Source organism: Triturus cristatus, chromosome 3_1 (genome assembly GCF_964204655.1).
Source record: "Triturus cristatus chromosome 3_1, aTriCri1.1, whole genome shotgun sequence".
Lineage (NCBI taxonomy): Eukaryota > Metazoa > Chordata > Amphibia > Caudata > Salamandridae > Triturus > Triturus cristatus.
This window is the reverse complement of record NC_140583.1, coordinates 863,466,380-863,491,967: the sequence shown is the minus strand read 5'-3', so window position 1 is coordinate 863,491,967 and position 25,588 is coordinate 863,466,380. Positions and strand designations below refer to the sequence as shown.

The window sequence follows — 25,588 nt, the reverse complement described above, 5'->3', positions numbered from 1 at the left end:
GCGTCTGTAATGTTGAGCCGCCAGAAGGGCAAAGTCCCGGGGGCATATGCAATATCTGTAGGAGTGGGGCGCACAGCAGGGCCCCCTCCTAGGCACCCCAAAGCCCCGGGGACCACCACCTTCCTGGTGCATTGTTAATAATTTATGCTGGGGTTGCATGCTTGGCAACCCCCGTACCCTGGGGACTGCCACCTCCCCATGGCAAATGCTGTATCAATACAGGGGCCCCAGCCCCAGGGACTGCCACCTTCCAGGGGCTAAAATGGAATTAATGTGGGGGTCCTGCGGGGCACCCCCACAGTCCCGGGGACCGCCACCTCCCCGGGGCAAATGTTAAGAATTTAAGTGGGGGGCCGCAAGGCACACTGCAGCCCTGGGAACCACCAAGCTGTGTCCTGCGATGGAGGGCCCTAGAGGGCTGGCTCCTGCTATGTCCCGTGGTGCCCACCCCCGGCACATAGCTGTTTGCTATGGCTTGGAGGGAGCTTTACTGCTCCCGCCAAGCCATAGCAAACTGTGCTCCACTTCTAGCAAGATAGAGCACAAAAAATGCTCTTGCTTGCTAGAAGCAGAGCACAAATGCTTTGACAAGCTCTGTCAAGCAATGCCGGTTCCCGCTGGAGGCGGGGAGCCGGCAGGGACTGCGGGGGTCTTGAGGCTACCCCGTGGTCCCCAACAGAGTGGGTGCCCTGGGTGGGACCAGGACACCCACAATTGAGGTCAAGGCCTGGGATGGGGTCCCCGGGGCTGAAATTGGCCTTGGGAATGAATAAATAATAATAATTTTAAAAAAGAATGACATTTCAAAGGACGACCCGCCCCCTTTCACCACCCCTCTCAAAACACACCTCCTGGCACAACACTGGTTGGGGATGAAGTGCCCTTGGCTGCAGAGGGTCCTTGGGGGCCAACAAGCCCTCCTGTATACCTCCAGTAAGTCCCAAACACCGGGATTGCTGAAAGGCCTTCAGAGTCCACACCCCCTTTCTCCACCACTCTACAAACACACCTCCTGGCACACTGTTGGTTGGGGGATGAAGTCTTCTTGGATGCTGAGGGTTCTTGGGGCACAGAAGCCCTTCCGGTAACTCCAGTAAGTCCGACACAGCTGGATTCCTGAGAGCTGGTCGGAGGCCCTGACTCCTTTTTCCACCACTCTGCAAACGTGACTACTAGTTAAAAAAACATTGAAATTCACTTAAACATAGGTTACAGGAACGTTATGATTAGGAAATAGAATTTGAAAAACTTTAAAAATTCACTTAAAAAACCAAAGGTCACAGGGTAATTATAGTCAGGAAATAGAATTTAAAAAACCTTAGAAGTTCACATAAAATACCAACGGTTATAGGAACGCTATAGTTAGGCTCAGATTCCACTCGTACAAAACAGGTGAAAATCAGCAGTTATAGTTAGCTGAGCTAACTGTAACATAGGCACCCACAGTGCACTGCTTATGACTTCACACATTAAATCACTTATGACATGGTCAGTGACATCATTGATGACATCTCAAATGACATCACTCATGACATCATCCACAGAACCACTCACACCCCATACCACTCATATGCCCACACACACAACCACTCATATACCCATTCATAGACCCATACCAGTAGTCACACACCCACTCACTTGTATAGCCACTAATACAACCCTTCACTCACCCATACAGCTACTCATACAAGTCACTCACCCATATGGCCACTCACACAGCCACACACTTGGCCATACAGTTACTCACACACCCACTTATTAACCTACACAATCACTCACTCACCCACTCACTCATCCATGCAGCCATTTGCACAAATACTCGCTCACCAAAACAGCCACTCACACACCAACTCACTTAACCAAACACTCACTCAAACAACTACTCACTCACCCATACAGCCACTTATACACTAAGTCACTAACTTATACAGCCATTCAGACACACTCACTCATACAGTCACTACACACCCACTTACCCACCCACAGAGCCACTCACACCACCATTCACCAAAACAACCACTGACACAACCACTCACACATCTACAGACCTACTCAGAAATACACTCACTTACCTATACAGTCACTCGTGCATGCATTCACTCACCATACAGTCACTACACACCCACATACCCACCCATAGAGCCACTCACACTGCCACTCACTTACCCTTACAGCCACTAACACACACACTCACTCACCAATATGGCCACTCACACAGCAACTCACTCACCCACACAGCTACTCACACACCCACTTATACACCCATACAGCCACTCACACACCCATACACACAAGGATATAAACAGTCACACAGCCACTCACATAATTTATGTTAGAAGTAGTATCACTCAGTAGTGATGCACCTAATATACTAATGTAACTTTTGTAGTTGGTTAGTATACATGTTTAACAACCATAAACTCTTAGAAAATACTTACACTCACTAGATGATGTCATCAGTGATGTCATAAGTGATGTGATTTGAGATGTTATCAATGAGGTCACTGACCTTGTCGTGAGTGATGTAATATGAGAGGCCATAAGCAGTGTATTGCTGGGGTGTAAGTTAAAGCTAGCTCATGTAACTAGAACTGCTGAATTTCACTGGTTTTGTATGAGTGAAATCTGAGCCTAACTATAATGTCTCTTTAACCTTTGGTTTTTTCAGTGAATTTCTAAGGTTTTTTAAAATTCCATTTCCTAACTATATCGTCTCTGTAACCTTTGGTTCTTAAAGTAAAGAAAAATATATATATATCTGTAAAGTTTTACCTGCTTCTCTAGCATAGCAGCATTGACAAGCACTGGATACCTCAAAATACAGAAGCGGGCACAGCCTGTTTTAGAGCAAAGACAGGTTACAGCAATAACCAGTAAATGGAGAACAGGAAAAAATCCTAATGCAAAGGGAATGGGGGACTGAAAACAAAAAAATGTGTATGACTACAAATGCCAATTGCCAACTATGTGAAGCAGGAATCTTACAACATGATGTAACTAGGCAATGTGAATTCCTTCTGACTCTGCAATTATGGACCTGGAATTACTCTTCTGACGTTTGTGAGGACCTAGTGTCTTCCTGCCAGTGTGCTAAAGTCTCCACAGGCCCAATCTCCATTACAATCTCTGGTAACTCAATCTGTGCCATCCCTTGTCTCAATTCAGCGTTCGAACATTGTATGGACTTGTCGAGATTTTCCCAGCAGAAGGCTTTGAAAGCGCATGATGCGGGATTACTGCTCTTTTGCGGAGTAGAAGTAATAGAACGTCAGGGAACCTAAGGGCCAGTTTAAACTTTTGCAGATGGGGATCCCTATAATGGAAGTGAATCCATTAATGTTGTGGATGCACTTTCATTACAGTGGAATGCTGAGTGGGCCGTAATATTGAAGCAACCTCCTTTGCATTTCCTTTTGCCTGCAGCAACAAACCGGAAAGCAGGGGTTTGCTACTGCAAAGCAAACAACACACATTCCAGATTTACAAGGTATTTTCTTCCTCCACATCATTGACACATCAAATTTTTCCATTCTGGGGCTCCCATGACTCGCATAGAAAAAGGGAAAAAGTGGGGACTGTTCCCGCGTCCTCAATACCGTAAATGGTGCAAATAAATTATTGCCGTCAAATCTATGGTCATGTCTAGAATGTCTCCATGAAGTGACGATGTATTGATTCAAGCTTATTTACACATACAGAACAAGTCATTCATAGCTCCTGCTGCAATGTCCACCAGTTCTATGTTGGTTTGTAGAAGCTTTGAAGCAGACTCTTCAGCTTCTAATATGCTGAAAAGAAAATGTCTTAGTAGCCACAGATTGTGAAAGTACAAAACTGTGGTAGAGTTTGTCTGCCTTGGGAAAAGAGAAGGTTGATAGAAGCTTTTATTCCCTCCCTGCTGCCACTCGTTAGCTTCTCTGTCTGTGATACAGCAAGCAAAAGGAGCTGGGACTCTACCCTCGCCCAGGGATGTTCTGGCAACTGCTGTCTGAGGCAGGAGGTATCCGATCCCATGAAGATGTTATTCTCTGGAGTGTGAAATACAAAAAAGCTTTGAAAATGTTTAGCTCTGAATGTATATTTGGTGCAGGTCTGGAACAATCAGTGCATAAGCAATGGCCTTACAGAATGGGACCAAATCCAGTATATGTATGAACTTTAACACTACAGTATCAAACAATATGGTTTCATTGGGTTGTTCCTGATCATTTCCAGTCTTGGAGTCCGTGTGTACCATTGCTATATTAAGTTTGGCAACTCTGGCACAGGAGGGTGCGCCCCACTGGTTGCTGAAAAGTGTCCAGAGTGTACAACTAAACTACCTGTGGCCTTATTTTAAGCTACTTTGATTAAACAGCAGGACATTATTAAGATAACATTGATATTAAAATTCTATCTGTTATCACTTTTGATATATTAGGATCTAGATATTAATGACTTCTACTCTTAATTCACCATTGAGGAAATGATGAAGTCCTGTGTAGTAACTGTGGACAGACAGGAAACGAAAAGACCTGTGCTCAAAGTGCTTGTGTACACATTGGCCACCAAAGGTCAAGAAAGACCTATGGTCCTGTTCACTGGACAGAAATGTTGTCTGAGGAAAAGCAAGAGGGTGTATGTGAGTATAAGGAAATGTTATCGCCAGGTGAAAAGGTGGTGATAGCATTCAAGTAAACTCCTGATAGATTAAATTTCGACCTCAGGTGGTACAACTAATTACTGTGAGGGTTGGGACTCCAGTCTCGAGGGCTCAGTTTGATAAACAATTTGAGAACTTACCGCCAGTACTGGATGGAAGAAGAATCCAAAGTTTTCAGTGCCAAAATTGTGGCGCTTTCGCATACTTTTTTTTTATTTTTTTAAAGAAAGGTAAAGGGAGAATTTTTCATCAAGTCAACCTAGCAGCTAGTTTTAAAAAAATGTGCCCTTGTGAGTCAACCATAACAAAAGGTTCCTAAGCCAAACACTTGTTCTGATTCCCATAGACATTAATGTAACCGCTTTTCTGCTGATAGATGTATTCCATGATCCAGGGCGCATGCAGGTTTTATCAGGTTTTTCCTGGTGTAATGTGCACGGTGAAAACAAATGAAGAGTACCGTATTACCACATATCCCAGATATATTTATAATCCTGATGCTCATACTGAGGGACGAGATGGTCTTCTGTTTGCTCGGTGTCTTCTGTCCTTCAAAACGTGGAAGCTAGGCTTTCTTACAACATAAATGACCTTTTTCCTACAAGCACTTACCCCACTGCAAACCGAGTAGTTCCTTGACTCCCTGAGACCCCACTTAGTGCTTAATTTAATCAGGTTTGTGCAGGTAGTGGGCATAGGCAGTGATATTATTTATCATCAAACTTTAATACAGAACAAGAGAGAGAAAGGCAGAAAAGGGAGAAACGAGAAGAAATATATGAAGAAAACAACAAAGGGATAAAGCTGCAATGAAAAAGAAACTGTAAGAATGAGGAAAAGAGAGGAAGTGCAGGAAGGCGGCATGACGTGGCATTCAGCAGCACCATTCCCTAAGAAACACTGCATTTATCAAATGAAGCACTAATCAAACGTCATGCCTCAGATTCACATATGTACAGTACCTCCTGTTTTCCAAGCCAGAAAAAAAACCCATCTTCCAGTCATTTACCTCTGTAAAGGCCAAAAAACCCTTCGTAGCGTATGACCTTCTTGGCACAGTCAAAGCTGTTCTTATACATCAGCTCGCCCACAAAGGAAGAGCGCTGATTCTGCATACGAGTCTTCACAAGATCAATCGGGTAGACAGCCGTGGCGCCGACAGCTAGGAACAAGCACCAACAACACAATCAGTGTCTGAACCAATAGAAAAACATTAGGAATTAAAACATAATGCGAAGAATAATTTTTAAGGCTTTTACCGACATCGGTAGTGTTTTAGGTCCAAGAAGGATTAGGTAAAGGCCAAGTGTCTTTGTACTTTATATATTTTTTTATTTCATTTTTTTAACAGAACAAATAATTATAATTTGTTATCATTTTGATTAAACTCAACATCGCCCTATATGATTACACGCTTGCAACTCTAATTCAAGGAGGGAAAATATGAAAGATTGATAAAACATGTTTTCGGGAAAGGCTTCTACTAACACGGCAGGAATCAACAACTGCAGAACCCCCTCGTTTTCAGCGCCCGGATTAAGGCTGGTGACACAATGGCGTGAGCCAGACAAGAAAGCAAAGTTTCCCGTCTCCAGGCTCACCACACATGCTGTAATAGGGTCTGGGATGGGTGCCGCTGGCACACTTCCTGTCTGAATGACAAGTCAAGTCTCGCCTTATATTAGATCAACTCTTTGTTTCCTGACGTTCATGATTTGTGAAGGCAGCACTGTGCTACAATGAAAATCTGATCGTTCAGTCCACAGGCCAGGTGACAAGCTATAAAATGTAATACAAGCGAAAAACAATAACAAAACGCAGTGGCCCCAAACAATGGAAATTAATTTATGCTCTAAAACTGACGTTTATTTACTAGTTCCACTTAAGAAATAAAAATCATGTAAATTACATATTATTCCTTACAAATTTGGAGTCCAACATAGATTCAGTAAAACTTTGCACACGGTCATTACAACTGTAATTTCTTTTTGAGATTATTGTAGTACTGTATTCTGAAGTGCGGTTTAGGGGTAGCTACAGAGGGCTACTGTTTGTCCCGTCTCACAACTGTACTTTAAAAAAAGTATGCATTTAGCTTAAACTGCATCTAGTAGCTGGTAGTGTATGTCTGTTATCAATTAGAGCTTATGGACACGCAGGAACCATGACTTTGTAATAAAGCTTGTTTAAAAAAATGCACCCTGGTCAGTACAGAGTCGAAAGTCATGAGATGCTGCTCACTGTACTGAAAACAGAGAGGCACGGCATTTGACATCACTCCTGCAACCTCTAGGATTGTGGTTAAATAAAAACACAGGACATTTAGAGCAATGGTTCTAAAACGTTTTAGAACTTGCTCCCTTCACAGCGCTTGGTAGCTGCTGCTGACCCGCTGGGCAGGAGTTCGAGGCCCTCCTCCACCCCCAGGCTCCTGCCTGCTCCTCATCCCTGGTGGTCTAGTGGAAGAGCACCCCGCTCTGCTGCTAGGGCTGCCCCTCGGTCTCTGTTTTCTGCTTTTTCCCCATGTTTTTGCCTTTATTTCTGCTCTTTCTCTTGATTCTGCCTCTGCCTTTATTCTGTTATTTCCATTGCCTTTTTTTCTCCGGCCTCGCCCCTGTTACTGCGATCTCCTGTGGCCCACCCACTACTGCGTTTTCCCGCCTCCCAGCTGTCCAGCCCCCCACCGCAGCACTACTTGATGGAGACCGCTGAGCAGCCACGCAGCGGGCGTGCCGCTGGCGCACCAAAGGCAAGTCCATCGCCCCCCGTCTGGACCGCGCCCAGTGCCAGGGACCCTGGTTCTCGGACCTTCAACCACTACAACCCCAGCATCGTCCTCGCCCCAACTCAGGACGCCACACCGCTTGCCACCTCGCATCGCCAAAGGAGACCCAAGGACCCTTCGCCTGCTGTAACGCAGCCACACCTTCACCCACGCCAACACACCAGCGTCCCTCGCCACCCAGCCGACCAACAGTGCACCGGACCGGTTCAACTGCATCCTCCTCAACGTGGGATTCCTTCACAAACACGCCACAGAAATCTGGGACCTCCTCGATGCCACCTCTCCCGACATCGCTTTCTTCCTGGACCAACCCCTGTCCTGGACATCGCCATTGCCATCCCTGACGGCTGCATGATCACCTGCAAGGACCGCGCCAACCAACAAGGAGGAGGCATTACCTTCGTCCACAAGAACACCCTCCACCACACCATGCACTCAAACGACCCAACGACAACCATGGAACACCTCCACTTCACGATCTAGACCAACCCCAACACCTACCTCTGCGGCATCCTCGTCTACAGGCCTCCCAGCCCCAATCCACCCTTCATCGACACTGTCTTACACCTCATCACATCCCAGGCTCTTGCATACACCAATTACATCCTATTCAGAGACCTGAACTTACACCTGGACAACCCCAGTGACCAGAACACCACATCCCTACTGGAGAACATCACCAACATCGGACTCAAGCAGCTAGTCACCGCACCGACCCACACAGTTGAAGACATGCTCCACCCCGTTTTCTTCGCCAGCGGGATATTCACCTACAGCCACATTACCAAACTCCTTTGGACCGACCACCAATGTCTACATCTTGCCTTCACCATGCCCATCTCACTCATCACCCCGCAAGAACTGGAACAAGGCCACCGAATAATGTCTCGTCAAGTTCCCCAGCACGACCACTTCGCCAACACCAACAGATGCCAACATCACAGCGCACAACCTTCACCGATTAATCTCCAACTGGGCCGATACTCTGGCACCCCTTAGGAGGACACCAGGCAAGCAACACTCCAAGAAGGCCAGCTGGTTCACTCCTGTCCTTCCCGAGTCCAGACGCACCAGCAGACGACTCAAGAAGAGATGGAGGAACAACAAAACCCCGGAAACCCATGCAAACTTCAATTCCGCTGTCAACGCACACTACCTTCTCATCAACACCACAAAGAAAACAGCCTTCAAAAGACAGAATCAATGCCAACGCACACAACAGTAAAGAACTCTTCGCCATCAAGGAGTTCGCCAGGCCCAACAGCGAGACCACTGACGTCCCACCCTCCCAAGACCTCTGCAACAAACTCGGCACCTTCTTCCACTACAAGATCAGGCAGATATAAGACAGCTTTGACACCCAAGACCCTGCCACTACACCCACAACCACCGCAAGCAACCATGCCGCATTCCAACAGATCGTGCTCAACTGGACTCCACTCACCACAAACGACACACTCAAGTCTATGAAGAGCATACACTCAGGAGCCCCATCGGAACCCTGTCCAAACCACATCTTCCATAGAGCAGCCGCTTCCATCGCCCCACAGCTTTGCTGCACCATCAGCTGCTCCATCGAACCGCCACCTTCCACGATGACGGGAACAGGCTGAAACAAACCCCCTGCTGAAGAAACCATCCGCCGACCCGACAGACCTCAAGAACTTCAGACCCATCTCCTCCCTTCCCAGCCAAGGTCATTGAGAAGGCCATCAACGCCCAACTCTCCGCGTTCATCGAAGAGAACCACGTCCTGTACACCTTGCAATCCAGCTTCCAAAGCAACCACAATACTAAGACCGCACTCCTCGCCACCGAAGACATCCGCTACCTCCTCGACTGGGGCGAGACCACAGCCCTCATCCTACTGGACCTCTCGACCATCCTCGACATCGTCTCCTACCGAACCCTTATCACGAGACTCCACGACGCCGGCATCCGCGACAAGGCAATGGACTGGATCCACTCCTTCCTGACCGGCCGAACACAGCGAGTCAGACTACCCCCTTTCCTCTCAGAACCTACAGAGATCAGGTGCGGAGTGCCCCAGGGCTCCCACATGAGCCCACCCCTCTTCAATGTTTACATGGCCCCCCTTGCAGCCATCGTCAGAGGCCACAGACTCCACATCATCTCCTATGCAGACAACACCCAGCTGATCATCTACCTTACCAACGAACCCACAACTTTCACAACGGAATGAAGGCTGTTACTAATTGGATTAAAGACAGCTGCCTCAAGCTCAAATTGGACAAGACCGAAGTACTCATCCTGGGATCCAGCCCCTCAGCCTGGGATGACTCCTGGTGGCCCGCTGCACTTGGAACCCCTACGGACCACGCACACAACCTCTGCATCATACTGGACTCCACGCTCACAATGAACCGCCAAATAAGCGCACTATCCTCATCTCCTCCTGCTTCAAAAGACATTCAGATGGATCCCCACAGAATCCAGAAAGACGGTCACCCATGCACTCATCACCAGCAGACTTGACTACGGCAGTGCACTCTATGCCGGTGTCACCCAGACACAGCTCAGGAAACTACAGAACGCCGCAGCCACATGACACAACACCTCCGACAACTCCACTGGCCTCCAAGCAACAAAATAATCACTTTCAAGCTCTTCGCACATGCCTACAAGGCTCTAAACGATGCAGGACCAGAATAGCTGAATCAATGCCTCGCTTTTCACACACCCGCCAGACAACTTCACTCCGCCCAAAACGCCCTGACCTCCTTCCCATGGATCCACAAGAACAGAACCGGAACATCCTTCTCAAACCTCGCCGCCAAGACCTGGAAAACCCTGCCCCTCCATCTCAGACAATCCACGTGTTTGCCCCGATTTAGGAAGGACCTTAAGACCTGGCTCTTCAACCGAACCTCCACACCCAGATGGATCAGCAGCGCCTTGAGACCCTCACGGGTGAGTAGCTTTGCTATACAAACCCCTGATTGATTGATTGATTGATTGATTGATTGATTGATTGATTGATTGATTAATGGACATGAGGAGGGGCAATTATTTCATGTAACTAAAGCATTGGGTAGTAGCTCATTGTCATTTACAGACAGAACATTTTCCATTGAAATGGGCAGTAACTCTGCACAGACATACGGTTTTACTGATAAAACTATATAGCACTCAAATGGTAATATGTGGGGATCGGTTTCTGTGAATAGTTATCATTTGCACATCAACAAATAAAGTGTCTTGATTTCTTTTGATCCCATTAAAATCTTTGTTTACAGCACACTTCAAAATTACACAAAATTTGCTTCATTTTTTGCTTTCCAAACTGATGAATGCATACAATTCATTTACAGGTATTTACATTTTGTTTGGTGTTGCAACAAAACACCATCCTACAGCCTTACTTTCATATTCCCTGTACTCCAGCAAGATTGTCTCACAAACCACTTAAACAACTGGCAGAGGAGTGTTGCGATAATAACATCATGTTACTATCATTTTATTTTTCAGTAATGGCTCTGTTGTGTTTCTTTTAGGTGCGGGTTGGGACGGTGCGGGCTGCCCACAGAACAAGGCGAGGAGTGGTGGGCACATTCTAAGTGCGCATGACGGTTCGGCCGGTCATCTTGGGCCGACTAAATAGACATGCGCACTTAGCATGTTTTCCACCAAGCTGGATTGCACAGCTGGGTGGAGAACATGCAAAGGCTCCCATTATCTGTCTGAGCACCGAACTAGGCCTCTCAGACCAATCACGACCTGCTGTCATGCTGAAGACAGCAGCGTAGTGATTGGCTTTGGGGAGTCTGGGAGCCTGTGTGCCTTCTGCGTCAACCGAAGAGGACAGAGGAGAGGCATTAGCCGGCAGGAAAGTGAAAGTTTCTTTTTTTCCTATTATTTTAGTTTAAACCACCCCCACCACTACTGCAGCCGCTACTATTAAAAACTCCTCTAACTTTGCAGTCAGAGAAAGAAAAATAAGCACAAATCCCTTGTTAAAAGACTAAGCAGCAATTTGTCAGAAGATAATGTCTGCCATTCGACCTCTATCTTAGAAGCCCTGACAAATGTGACGAGATCAACACAGAATTTAAAGGCATCTTTATTTATTGCTCGGACATTCTCGGCCCTGGTAACCGACTCACCGTTTGGGAAATACTGTTCAAGATGCTTTTTTAACAGCATAGCCACTAATAAGAAAAAGATGCTCATAATTTAAAGCGCTGGGTGTTGACGTGTCTACAGTGTACATAGAAGAGCACCTCTTTTACTAGTAGCTGTAAAGAGCGCTGCTTGCCCTTTTGGTCACTTGAGAGTGCAGTAGTTGGGTAAGAAAAAGAAAAAGTACGATGGGTGGAAGCGAAAGAAAGTCAAATCAACGGCTCCTTTATGTTATTTTTCAACAGCAACTCCAATATTGACCAAAAGCAGTTCAAGAGATGTCAAAACAGTTCTAATGTCTGCCTTATTCTGAAGTGTTTGTAGGCTTGTTCTGCTCTCAGGCATTGTGCATCCTGGACACCTCAATAACCTCAATAGCCAGAGGTCTGCCTACAGGTCTTGTCCAATTCAATGCTCACTAGATAACTAGATGGGCAATCACTGAGTGGAGGCCACTGTTTGACACGTTGTGAGGTGCACATTAACCCCTTCGACGCGCTTGACGGAACGGTTCCGTCATGCACGTCGGTTGGGCTGTGCTTATGACGGAACCGTTCCGTCATGGCCCCGCCCGCGCACGGAATCTTCAGCGTGGCGCGGAAATCCGCGCCGCGCTGAAGGGGTTAAGTCACATATCCAGTTCCTTGGTCGCCACAAACCTTGCATGGTGCAAACAAACCTTGATTCCACTGAGATTGGTGCAGCACATTCAGAGACATGTTTTTGCGTGGTCTCTCATGTACAGATTCTGACAAATTCTGGCAGTCTTTAGATGCGCAGTTTCGGAAGTTCAGTGCACATAATATTGTAATAGTCCAAAATTAGGATTTCCAGTGCTCATGCCAGCTCAACCCGGTGGTCTTCTTTTCATGCCAGTAGGACAAATTGCCTGCGCTCACAAGGAGTTCTCAAGAAATGCCTTTGCTTCTGTCTCTTAATGATCTGATACAGGTCATTCCATATCACACTCACATCCCCATATACGTGGTAACATCATGATCCACCTCACTCCTGGCCTTCCCCCAAATAATACCATCCCAATTTCTAAAAGGACTCTTCAGAATTCCAGCCAGCGCTCCTGAACCAAATCACACTGACCTCTCCTCAGTACAATTCAACAAAGCACTGAAATATTTATTTGACTTATGCAATCCTTTGTGCACCTTCTTCTGAGATGTCTCACATCCACAACACTGGACCTCGTCCAGTATTTGCTTCTTGAACACCAAGATGCAAGAACTTCTTCATAATTAGCAAAATAATATAAACGCTGAGCATCTAGTAGCCTAGAAATAAGTCTGGTTATAGCATCGAAATCTCAGATCAATGTCCAATCAGGTTAATTTCAAAACCTCCTCCCTTCCCTCCAACATTTCCCACAATGAATGGCATGCACTATCAACAGGAACATGTCTGACATCTATAAAACACTTGCCTCTATCAGCAACAGTTTTCAGACGCTATATGTTCTCCGATATCACCACTATCAGAGGAACCCTTGCTACTCAGTGCTACACCTCCATTGTCCTACAACACATAAGCTTCATCCTCACTCTGCTTTGCTCTTTTTCTTTCCTACTACATAGAATCCAAAGCTGATCCCCAGGTGTAAATCTGCTTATCTATCATGTTCTTCTTCTGACCCTTTCACTCCCCAACTATAAAACCTCTTATCTTAACCCCAAATGCTCTATTCTTCTTAATATCTCTATTCAAGCTCTCACTCAAACAAGCTATTTGCCCTCATTCTTCATATCTGGAGTCGGACAACTTCTACTAAAAACATACAACTAATCCCTCCTTCCCTTCTAACTATGGCCCAATATATAAATTGCCTTCTCCAAAAGACTGAACGGCATTTTGTTAACCACTTTACCGTATATCTATATTATCCTGTATTTCTATATCCCTTCCAAATTAGTTTCTTTGTTGTCCATTCCACAAAAAAAGGACTTTCCAATGTAATCAGCTTCATCAGCTCAGCTCATCTCAATCTCCGCTCAGCGGTCCTCATCCATGAAATATCTGCTGTGCCCAACCCACTGATAATCATTCCACTGTACTACCCTTCCCAACTGCATTTGGCATCAACATCACCAGCTACGTCCTTCAGTGGTTTCCTCTTACCTCTTTGACCATTCTTTTTCGGTCTCTTGCACTTTCTAACTCTCCTCACTCATGTCACTACTACTTGGTGCGTCCCATCGATCTTCTCCTTTTCACTCTACACAACCTTTTTTGGAAACATCTCCTTGTTTGTTTTTTTATCCCATCCATATGCAGATAAGACACAAATCTCCGATTTCCTAACATTCTCACCCTTCCATCAGGCACAAACATCTATTACCTCACTACCATTAGGCAGTGAATGGATTTTCCTTTCTTGGTGTGTATTACAGAAGTGCCCCGGGGGCGCAAAGGGCTTATGTGCCCACTTTGATGCCCAGGGCAATTTGGTATTACAGAAGGGGTTGCAGATGCTTGTGCGCCCCTGTCTGTAATACAGATAGCGCTATTGCATATGTTTTGCCAGCGCTATCTCAAGAGGGCTAATATTCAAAGAACCCAGGGATACCTCTCAGATGCCCCGGCTCAATATACACCAACGCACAATGCAATACCTGCAAACAGAACCTCCTGGTATGACCAAAAACCATCTGTGCGGCTTCTGGGCTCTCATTGTTCAACCTAGTAGGATCCCGCCCCTGGAATTCATCTCCACCATTACTGTGGGCAACCTCCTCTCTCAGGCTTTTTTTTAACAGACTCATAAAATTATCTCCTGCTCCTAGAAATCCCCACACATGGCAATCGCATTATGAAATAATGTATAGAGAATGTATTTTTTATTAGTATGCATTTAGTAAAATGCCTGTCTTTGCTGCCACTTTTCACAGAACTGACGCACATAAGCCATAAAAAAAATATGCCGCACCTTTCAGCCTCAGTGGCGCCCCTCACTCCTTCTGGCTGCCAACCCCTTTGTTTCCACAGCCCTTTTCAACACTAAGGGCCAGGTCCTTGCAGCCCAGTAGGCTCCAAGACCCCTTGAACTCACATTGGCCAAAAGGTTGCTCTGGCCGAAAACCTTGGGTAACAGGCTGCAGCCTCCACTGCCATCCGGCTCAGTCACCATCATGCGTTCCTCAGGTGGACAGCTCGGAGTATCCGCTCATTTGACTCCGGTGACCAGAAGCTCTCCTCTTCATGCTTGCCTCCTTGGCCTCAGCAGCCTTGATCACTGTCCCTACAAGGCTTCTGTGTCCTGCGCACACAGACACTGGTTCTCCATGCAGTAAATGTCAGATGGGTTATTCCAAGGTCAGGCTTCTCGATGTTCTAAAATGCAGCAGACGCTTGGTGGATAGCACTGGCTCCAGAAGATGTGGAGGGGGAGGGAGAAGGAGATTGACGAGGAGGAGAATGAAGAGGTGATAATGTTAACCATCATCAGTTGTATATGGTGCTTCAGCCCACAGGCATCTAAGCGCTGAGGAATGATGTGGTTCTGCACCTATAGCTGCTTCCTATACTGCAGTCTGGAGTCAGGCAAGCAGTAACCCCCTCCTAACCACCCAGGACAGGAAGGGAACTTATACCACATAGCCACTGATCTGGGCCTCAGGTCATTGTATTTTTAAAGGGAGAATTTCAAAACTCAGTGCTGAAATTTATAAACACTAATTTATAATGGGTACAAATAAGTAATCTAGCAAAAAGCATCCCAATAAACCTATAGTCAGGTAAATCACAGGACTTGCAAGTAACAGCACCTAGGTAGTAACTGCTAATGCTTGCTATCCCTACACCAGCCCTTACTGCTGTGCATGTTGATCAGAGTCGGACTGGGAAATATAATAGGCCCAGGTAACCAAAATAAAAGTGGCCCAGTTAACGAACCAGATAGCTAAAAAAGTGTTCCACATTTGCAAATCCAGCCAGTTTTGAACTTGTAAAGACACGTATGTGTATTTTCAAAGGTAAGAAAGACTGTATTCATTTTTGTTTGCTGCAGGCAATGCTTGGAGTAATATCAGGCAAATCAACAGTGAAAACTGGGCCAGACAGCCATAAAACAGGCCCACAAATTGCTAAGAAACTGGCCACACACTGATCTAGCATCCAGCCCATTGGTCACTGCCTGATTGCGCTGTAGGCTAGTCTCACCCAGTGCTTAATTAGAAGTGGCTGGCAGGAAATGGAGGTGGCGGGGCAGGGAGGAGGGGGACAAAATATACATTTTAAAAACCCACTTACCGTCTCACGGCTGCTGTCTCTCCTTAACTTAGTTTCCTGGGGAGTCCCGGAAGGAGGAAGCACACAGGCTCCCCTAAGCCAATCACAATGCATGTTGTGATTGTCTGAGCACCGTGGTTCAGCGCTCAGACAGGGGCTGGGAGCCTGTGCGTGATCCTCATCAGGCTATGCATTACAGCCTTGTGGGGAACATGCAAAGTGCGCATGACTGTTTGGCCGGCCCAAACATCATGCGCACTTAGAGTGTGCATGAACCACTCCTCCCTCTGTGACCCCAGCTTGCCCCGCCCTAACCCCCGTAGCTCCGAAAAATAAAATGATAATAACATTGTTATTATCATTTTATTTTTCCTTTTTCCTGCTCTGAGAGCAGTGGGGTGACACTCCTCTGCCTCTGTGACCCCTGTGCTTAATTTGAGCTGATGGTTACTCAACACTGGCCGGCTCTCATGACTGCCTGCCACACGGTGGCGCTGTTTGTCTTATTTTTTGAGAAGCACAACAACTGTTGTGCAATAATTAAATATACATTAAAATCACTAATACCTGCCATCCAAAGCTATAAGAATAGCTTGGGCGGCATGCATTAGCCATTTTAATGTATATTTAAAGTCTAAATTGTCACACTTGTGTGAGTGTGATGGCTAGTTGTGATAGTGCAATTGGCAACGCTAGTGGGAGCAATGAGTAATGTAAGCTGCAGTGGCCTCTTGACAAGGGCCATGGCGCTTCATTTTTTGGGGGGGACAAATTAAGCACTTGCCATCCTCCATGTTGTTATGACTGATCAGAAGAGAAAATCAGGGAACGGAATCATCTCATCGGCAGTGCAGTCTGTAAACATTCTGATGTTGAAGTGTAAAAACAGCGGGGGGAAACTGTTAAGAAATGTGCTGAAAACGTTAAAAATTAGCATTTTGGCGTGTGTCTTGTGCACGTCACAAAATGTGTGTCTTTCAGGGATTGTTATCCATATACATCATCCATTCTTTACCTTTTTTAATGCTTGTACACAGAGACACCCTTAGCACGTTACTTTGAGAAAACAAAACCGAGACACTATTTGAACGCTGTGACCTGTGTTGGTTAATGAAGCCTCAGGTATTGAACAGCAACAATACAGTCTAGACCAGGCATTCCCACTAAACAGCAAACTCTTCAAAGCCAGCAAGTTGGAAACGAAGACGTGCTTCTGATTCTATTTTTTTTAGGCACTATCTCTTTGATCTCCGCTTCCTCATTCTTCGCTCCCTCAGATTTCTGGTGTGTATCGGCGGCATCTCGTATAATTACCCCGAGCCCTACAAGGCCTCTGTGATTACGGGAGCTGTGCCCTGAAGACAGCCTGGAGCCAGGGGCGCTCCGGCGCGCTTCCCCTCCCGCCCCGAACAATGGGCGGCATCTCGGCCCGTCTGCACCCGTCTGAGGAGATAATGTTACAGCGCGCCGGCCCGGAGAAGCGCGCGCAGGCATGTCACTCACCTCCAGCAATGGAGCCCAGGGTGAACCTGTAAGCGGACTCTGCGACCTGCAGCCAGATCGGCCGACCCAAATCCCCGTAAGATTGCTGTGGAGGAAGCAGGAAAGGAAAATTATAAGGGCAACGAAGAGCCCAGCAGGCTGCCTCCCGTGCAATAATACCAAGAAAAAACACAGTGTGTACGTTTCATTACAGATCAGACGGTTTACCAAGTGCTCAGCCAGCATTAATGTTACAGTAAGATTTGTTTTTTTTACGTAAGTAAATTGTACCCAGTAGAATTCAAATACAAATACAAAACGACCACAGCGTTCCAGTTCAAATCTGTCTGTAAATTAATAAAGTACTTTTGCAAACTGTGTGACTTTTTTTAGTAAGTTCTTCCAATTGGCCGGAGGCATTTCTTATTAGAGTGGTGTTCAATGTGTGCCCACAGTTCTACCCTTTTACATATAAATGCCTTCCACAAATCTAGATTTGAATGCATGCCCTAGTAGCGAGAATAGACGACTGACTTCGTGAGCGCATTTCATGTTTGGAGTATTGGTATAGCGCAACTATTACCACCGTGGGCCTCATTAGCACCGTTCTTTAATTCCTGCCACACCGGGAATGATTTTAATTTACTAGAACACCATAGGTACAGACAATTTACCGTCGCTGAGCAGGCAAACTTCCTTGGTAACACAACAGGTGAAAATAGACTCAAATTTGCAGAACTCTGTGAGTGAATACCAATTCCCACATGTTAGTCCCCAACCACATGTAATCTCGAGCAGCGGTTCTTACCCTTTTGACCTTTGTGGACTCCCACTGAATTATTAATGGAATTTGGGGGCCCCCAATGATTTATTATTGGAAGCCACTCACCCCCAGCCTAGGACATTTCTGTGATTTAAACCTCAAAACAATGTACAAAAGTACAGAAACAGGTATACTCTAAACAAATCCTAAAATATGGAAATATTTTGTTTAATTCACAATCAAATACAGAAAAAGTTTTCACATTTTCATTTTCCTTCTTTATCGGTATAAACGTTTTTAAATTTAATATATTCATTTTAATATTATTAAATTTTGTAAAACAGCCGCAGACTTCCTGAGTAGGCCTTGCAGACCTTCTTCAAATGTAGAGTTCTGGCCAAATTCCACAAACTGCTGTTTGGCAGAACTTTTTCCTGTGAAGTTCCAAAATGTAAGCACAGGCAAGATTTGGCGTTCCATAGCACCATTTTCTAATGTGGGCAGTCGCAAGCGGGTCACCATCAGAAGGCTGCTTCTCGAGTAGATTTGCTGCCGCTCGAGTAGATTTTCTACCTAAGGGGCAGCAAAATTAACTCAAATGGTTGGATGATCTTGCGTACCGCATGGTGCCATTAGAGCTGATTTTTCAGCACTGCTCACTCTACTGATGCTAAATTACAGTGCAAGCAGCGCTTCTTGCTTATTTCCACCATTCAGGGTAACTTTGCAGAATCTCACCAAGTTTTTATCTAACACCGCAGATACTGGCGTAACGAACCTTGAGAGGGGCCCCCCTGCAAGGCACGTGGAGGGGCCCCCTCCGGACTCAATCATGAGCTCTTCCGCCAGAGTAATGTGCTGAGGGGGTCCCCTGGAGATTATGGGGGCCTGTGTTACGCCACTGGCTGCAGATTTCCATAGGGGTGGTTGAAACTCCGCAAGTTCCACCCACCCCTAATATTTTCTTTTTTTTTTTTTTTTTTTTTTTAAACCGTTTATTGCAATCTCAAATATATACAAGTATGGGCCTACAACCTTCCGGCCGGCCGCTAAAGTGACAGAAGCAAATGACATACATACAATGAGGCACTTGGCTTTGCATAGACGATAAAGCAGGAGGTATCAACAACGTGGGCCACATAACTCTGAACCCACAATACGGTTTCGTTTTATACAACACAACAACATAAAACCACACCCGCAAGGCAACCCACGATCGAAAATGACGACACGTGCTCCTCAAGTGGGGGACCCCAACCATCCAAAGAAATCCAGAGAGGGGGAGGGAAACTGATCCGGGACTGGGAGAACAATGTGCCCAGGGCTAAGGGAGGGGGTCAACTATGGGGATGGAGCTGGTGAAGCGGGAGGCAACAACGGCGGCTCGCAAATACCCCCGCGGTAGGCGTTCCAGGGGCCCCATATCTTCACCCATGCCCCAGGCTTACCCCGCGCCACATATACCACCTTTTCTCGGAACATGCACCAATCCATATGTTCTTTCCAGGCCGACACCGCCGGGGGTCTCTGGGATCCCCACAGCTGAGCAATGTCACGTTTAGCTATCATATATCCCAGAGTCACCCATCGCGTCTGCGGAACCGAGTAATCAGTCGGTTCCCACACATTCAGCAGGCATCTCCTCGCTTCAGGCAACAGCGCGACATGTGTAACCGCTCGCAGGACCTCATGCACACCACGCCAGAATCGCTCCACCCTCGGACATTCCCACAGAATGTGTAAAAAGGTCGCCAAAGCACCACACCCACGCTTACACAATCCATCCTCGGCATAGCCCATACGCAGAAGCCTTGGCCCCGTCATATACACCCGGTGGAGTATCTTAAGCTGGACGAAGCGAAGGCGAGCCGGGATGGCCACCTCCTTCGGAGAGGCCACCGCGGAAATCCAGTCCTCGTCGTCCAACTCCAGCCCATCGGCAACCCAAGCCTCGCGGAGGCCAGTCAGTAAGCCCGAGCGGTCATTTATCAATTTCTTGTAAATGAGGGAGATCGTGCTGTCCGGAACGTGGCCATCTAGCACTCTATCCTCCAGGGGGGAGGACTCCGGGATGGAGGCCACGTCTGGGAAGACGGAACCCAGTGCGTGACGGACCTGCAGGTAGCGAAAGTATTCACTGCCCTGCAGCTGAAACTCCGCCTGCAGCGTCTCGAATGTTTTGAATCCTCCCCTCGTCCAGAGATCTCCCACTGTACTGATGCCTATCATGTCCCACCTCTCGAAGCCCTTCGAGGTCCACAAAGAGCCAAGCCTCTCCGACGCATACAACGGTGACGCCCGGGTCAAACGGTCCTTCCATCCCATAGCTGCATTAGCCGCGTGCCATACTCGCACCCTGACACGCGTGGGTCCCGTCAAGCGGGAATCGGGCACGCTAGTGTAGAGCGCTCGATTGTAGTCGCCACCGGGCAGGAGCATTTTGTCCATTTCAAATGCCGGGTTTAGGGCGGGCCCATAGAAGCCGTGATTAATTGCAGCTAACTGGGAGGCCCAGTAATACCGCTTAATATCCGGGAGGGCAATCCCTCCGTCGTACCACGGGAGCGTCAATTTTGCCAGGGCTATACGCGGCCTCCCGTCCCAAAACAGACGGCGCTGTAAGCTTTCCACCTCACGGAAGTAGCGCGCCGGGACCAAGTCCATAGTGTTCTGGAGAGCGTACAAAAAGCGCGGCAATGACATCATCTTGAACAATGCCGCCCGGCCGAGCGGCGAAAGCGGCAAGCGCCACCAGCGCGCGACGTCCTCCTTCAAGCGCTGGAGGGGGGGAAGCAAGTTTCGCTCGTAGCGGGCCACCGGGTCCAGCGTAATATAGACCCCCAGGTATCGAAATCCCTGCGAGGCAATCTGGATCGGACAGCCCCGAGAGAGGACAGGAGCCTCCCGGAAAGCACATAGACACAGGATTTAGCCCAGTTGATGACAAGGCCTGAATTACGGCCAAAGGAGCGCAGAACATCGACCAGGACAATCAATGATTTGCGCGGGGAGGCTAAGTACAAAAGGATATCGTCAGCGTAGAGGGACACGCGGTCCTCATACTCGGGGGTCCAACGGAGACCTCGGATAGAAGGGTGCCACCGCAGCCACTCCGCCAGGGGTTCCAAGGCCAATGCAAAAAGGAGCGGCGACAGGGGACAACCCTGTCGCGTGCCCCGTCCCAGCACGAATGGGGCCGAGACTCGACCATTCACCACCACCTGTGCCAATGGGTCAGAGTACAACAATTTGACCCAACTGATGAATCCCGGGCCAAATCCAAATTTCGCCAACATCGCCCAGATGTAGGGCCATTCGAGCGTGTCGAACGCCATGGTGGCGTCCAGGGACGCCAAGATGGCCCACCCCTAATATTTTCAAATCCACTTGTACCCCTGTTCAAGTGACACAACAAGATGTGAAACTAGCATTCTGACTTTCTTTTTGTTGGTCCAGCTGGCTGGTGGTGGACCAGCGCTACAGAGTGCCCCGAACAGTGGAACAACGGCGGAAGAAGCTCTATGGCACCATAGCTGTGTCCAATGTGGAAAGATTTCATGGCAGGTTATTGGCAGCTCTGGCAAGATGGAAGCGCCTGAAACAAAGAAGCAGCCTGAAGCTCACAGCACACCGGAAATCACAGTGGGAAGAATTGGCCAGTGGGCACTCTCTCCCTAACCACAGGCGTCTGACTAGAAAGTGGGAAGCTGAAGGGGCCAGACTGGAAAGACAGCAACTTGCTGCTGCTGGGGGATTGGTGATGGCCAGGCTCCCGTCCCACTAGTGGTGGCCGTTAATTTTAGCAGAGAGGGTGGGGATGGGACACACACACATACACACTCCTTCACATACATGCATTCACACGTGTGCACACACATTCATTCACAACACTTACTCCCAAATATTCATGCACACATGCATGCATGTACACACCAAACATAACAATAACAAATCACACTTAACTGTAAAGCTCTGCCTCAGGGGTCCCAGGATGGTTGGGGCTGCTGCCTTTTCTTAATGGCTGACCTTGAGTAAGCTAATCAGGGGCGGTACCAATTTCTACCTCGTCACAGAGTGGGATGGGGTCAGTCATCGTTCCTGACCACACCCCCACTCTGTGACAAGGTGCCAGTGATGGCACTCGGCCCTGGGCACTTCAGGGCTGGAAACTGAAGCGTCCAGGTTCGAGGCAATCAGTGACGCTCCCTCTCATCACAAGGGGGAGGGCCTTGAGGTGCCTTGCCAGACTGAAGAGCTCACGTCCACAGGAGCTGTGACATTTTCAGCATGGCAAAGTTCATCTCAGGCAGCCAGTAGCCTGCACATTTAGCGCATGTTTAGCTCCTGGTTGCCTGACCTGAAAATAAAGTGTTTGTCAGGCAGACCTTTCTGACAGACACTATTTATGTCAGAAGAAAGGTGAGGAGGTGTGGCCCCTCTACCCACTAAGATGGCCCAAGGCTGCCCCCACCTTGTGGAGGACAACCACATTAACTTGCCCCCATACAGCTAAGCCTGCACTACCCTAGGAACTCTATGGTGGCCCACAGTGAAAAGGTAATGTAGGCCACGTAAAAAGGAGTCTGAGGCCTGGTAGAGGACCGTGGGCCCCATTTGAGAGAGGCGCCCGATCCTGCTGCAGATGACCCGTGGGGTGTCGGCCTACAGAACAGAGACAGACACCTCTGTAACATTACAGCTCCCAGGGCACTTAAATAAAAACGCTGGGCTTCATGGATAGCCAGGGGATGAAGAGACTGAAGTAAGCACCACAGGATCTGAGAAGTGTATGAGAGGCACCTCTCGCTTTAAGAAAACAGCGGGGACCGAGTGAAGGAATAACTTCAAAACAGCTTCTGGCCACACGAGAGGGTTGAGCTGCTGGTTTGCATCCACACTGGTTCCCATAACTTTGACGCAGCCAGAGGAACTGGACAAATGCAGAAGATGGACTAGGACACTGGCAGAATAGCAATAGCCTACTTGCCGCGGCGAGTGCTCGAACTGAGATACAACTGACTGCCGCAGATTGGCTGGGGGAGCGGGCTGGCACAGACACCGAAGGGATGGACCGCAGAAGAGCCAAATTGGAAAGGAATTCAGTAGGTAGTCGTTAGAAACGTGTGTTAGAGGTTGCCTTGAAACTGTTTTTTATTTGAACTTTTAACAGAAAGGGAAGCTTGTAGACTGGTCTCAGATTCTGAAGGTACGACCTGTCCAGATTTTAGCCATTTTCTTTGTAAGAGTTTGTAATTATGATAATTAGGAGTATGATGTGTTGGCTGCAGATGTTTTCTGAAGCAGGGCCAGTGTTACCAGCATCTGAGAAGGGATTGGTAGAGGTAATGATATGCAACAATAATAGTGCATCTAACTTCTGAAAGGATTAGGATGATAATTTTGAAGTGCCTCTTTTCTGTATGTGTGAGGTAGGTGTTGCTAGAGAGTTTCTTTTGAATTCCATGTGGATTTTCTGTATTTTCTAAGAGATGATGTTAGCAATGTTGTTTACTATGGTTGCTTTTAAATTGCTGCACTGGGTGCAAAGTTTGATAGTTTGTAAGAGTGCACTAAATTGTTTACTGCTTTGTTGATACATTTTAAAACGTTTTTTCTGAGTAAAGCACAGTCTTTATGAACCTTTTTGTGTGTTATTTTAGACTTTGGAGTGTATTTTCAGTTAGTAATTTTCTCAATGTTTTCTTGTTATCCTTTTACAGGCATTGAGTCTTCTAGTTAACCAAGAAGGAAAGGGTTTGCCTGCAACTGATTATATTGTGAAGTAGGCAAGGTTGTTTCTGATGTTCAAAAGGTAGAGATGTATATGGTCTACTTAAAAATATAAGATATTGAGAGAGTTGACGAAAGGAGCTATCCTGTATCCTTTAGATTTCTTCTCAAGATTTTCTGAGGTCTAGATTGTCTTTTATTGTGAAATGCTAGATAAGATGTGTGGAAAACTATTGTGAAATAATTGGTCCAAACCAGTTTGAAGGGTCGCCAGGGATGATTATTTTTGAAAGGACAAATTGTAGATTCAGGGTGTTGCCTTTTTTGTTGAGAGTGTTAAGTGAGTATCCTTCTTCAGTTTCGATTTTTTGGTTGATGTCTCATTGCAAAATCTCCTGAAAAAGTTGATGAAATATTGTCTTTATTGAGGTGATAAGTTTCCTCAAGTGTTAGATAAAGAATGTACTGTAACCTATTGGGAGGTGTTAGAAGAAGGATGTGAGTTCTAAGGAAAAGTTACATACGTTACATAATAGTTGTTTACCATGGATATTCTCCCAAATGACATAAAAGGTAGACTATCTCTTCACAGTTACGAGATCCCGAAACACAATTACTTTTATTTTTCCATGCTTCCCAGTTCATCCAATTAAATAAAAACCATTCCAAAAACAGCAACATTTACATTTTATAATTAAATATTCGAAGAAAACACAGTGCATTTAGCTGAAAACACCACTCGAGACACACTGTACTTATAGGGAAAAAAGAAAACAGAAAATCCAAAGAATACAAACATTAGGAATTCAACTCTACTCCTTTAAAGAATCTTGGAAGACTGCTCTGTAAAATCATGCCCAACAAGGTATAAGTTAGGCAGTTCTTTTTTGGAAGGGAAAATAAATATTTGGAGCATCCTGTTCAAAATCTGTTGCCCTTAAAGCAGGCAGATGGGAGGGGCTTTTATGAATTCAGAGAGAATACTCGTGGTGGGGAACTAGTATCACAAGTAACTAACTTTCCCGTATTCTCCGCAGCAATCTCTCCGACAGTCATAAAATGCAAAGGAGAGTAGTAAGCTAGGTCACATTTAAATGCATGATCAGAAACACAGAGTTGAGCTCTTAGGCAAAAACTTTACAAACAGAAGCCTGACCTACTAAAGTTAGGATTCCGAGTTGAAACAATGTTTAACACAAATATGGACCAATATCCTTGTGGCAGCCTTACAAATGAAAGGATTGGGGACATTTCTCATTAGAGCGGCAGTAGCCACCTTCCTGCTAGTGTAATTGGCCCTAGGCTCACCAAGTAAGGACCCATTAGCTTTTTCATAACTGGTAATAAGACAATAAACAATACTCCTGTCCATGGTCTGTTTGGAAGAAGCTATACCGGTCCCCACAATATCCTAAAAAAGATCTGTTAGACCGTACGAATCTCTTTAGTCTTATACCCAGAAATAAAGTAGACCCTGTAGACATTGACGTTAATCAATGTTGTTGATGTTGGATATGGGGAAAAAGTAAGCAAGAACATGAATGCGAAAACCAGAAACAACTTTTAGGAGCAGGAAAACATTGCATTCATAATGATACTTTGTTATGATGGAATATCATGTTAGGTTCACTGGTACCCTGAGCCTGAAGCACACGCACTCTCCCCGGCAGATGTCATAGCAACGAAAAGGCAACCTTCCATAAAAAGTGCAGTAAATCAACTTTCTGTATTGGATCTAAAAGAAGAGCCATGAATTTGGAGAGTACAACATTTGATTCCCATACAGAAGGCCTTCTAACTGGGGGAAACA

General features: G+C 46.6%; 1 protein-coding gene across 1 annotated transcript in view; it reads right to left on the bottom strand.

The window, feature by feature from the left end:
- The window catches only part of SLC25A12 (solute carrier family 25 member 12), a 466,840-nt gene that overhangs the window by 147,217 nt on the left and 294,035 nt on the right, over positions 1 to 25,588 (bottom strand). Inside the window, exons 10-11 of the mRNA XM_085645302.1 lie at positions 17,307 to 17,391; positions 5,652 to 5,804 (exon numbers count right to left, since the gene is read on the bottom strand). Of these exons, the coding sequence (XP_085501428.1) occupies positions 5,652 to 5,804; positions 17,307 to 17,391 (238 nt within the window). The remainder of the gene's footprint in view (positions 1 to 5,651; positions 5,805 to 17,306; positions 17,392 to 25,588) is intronic.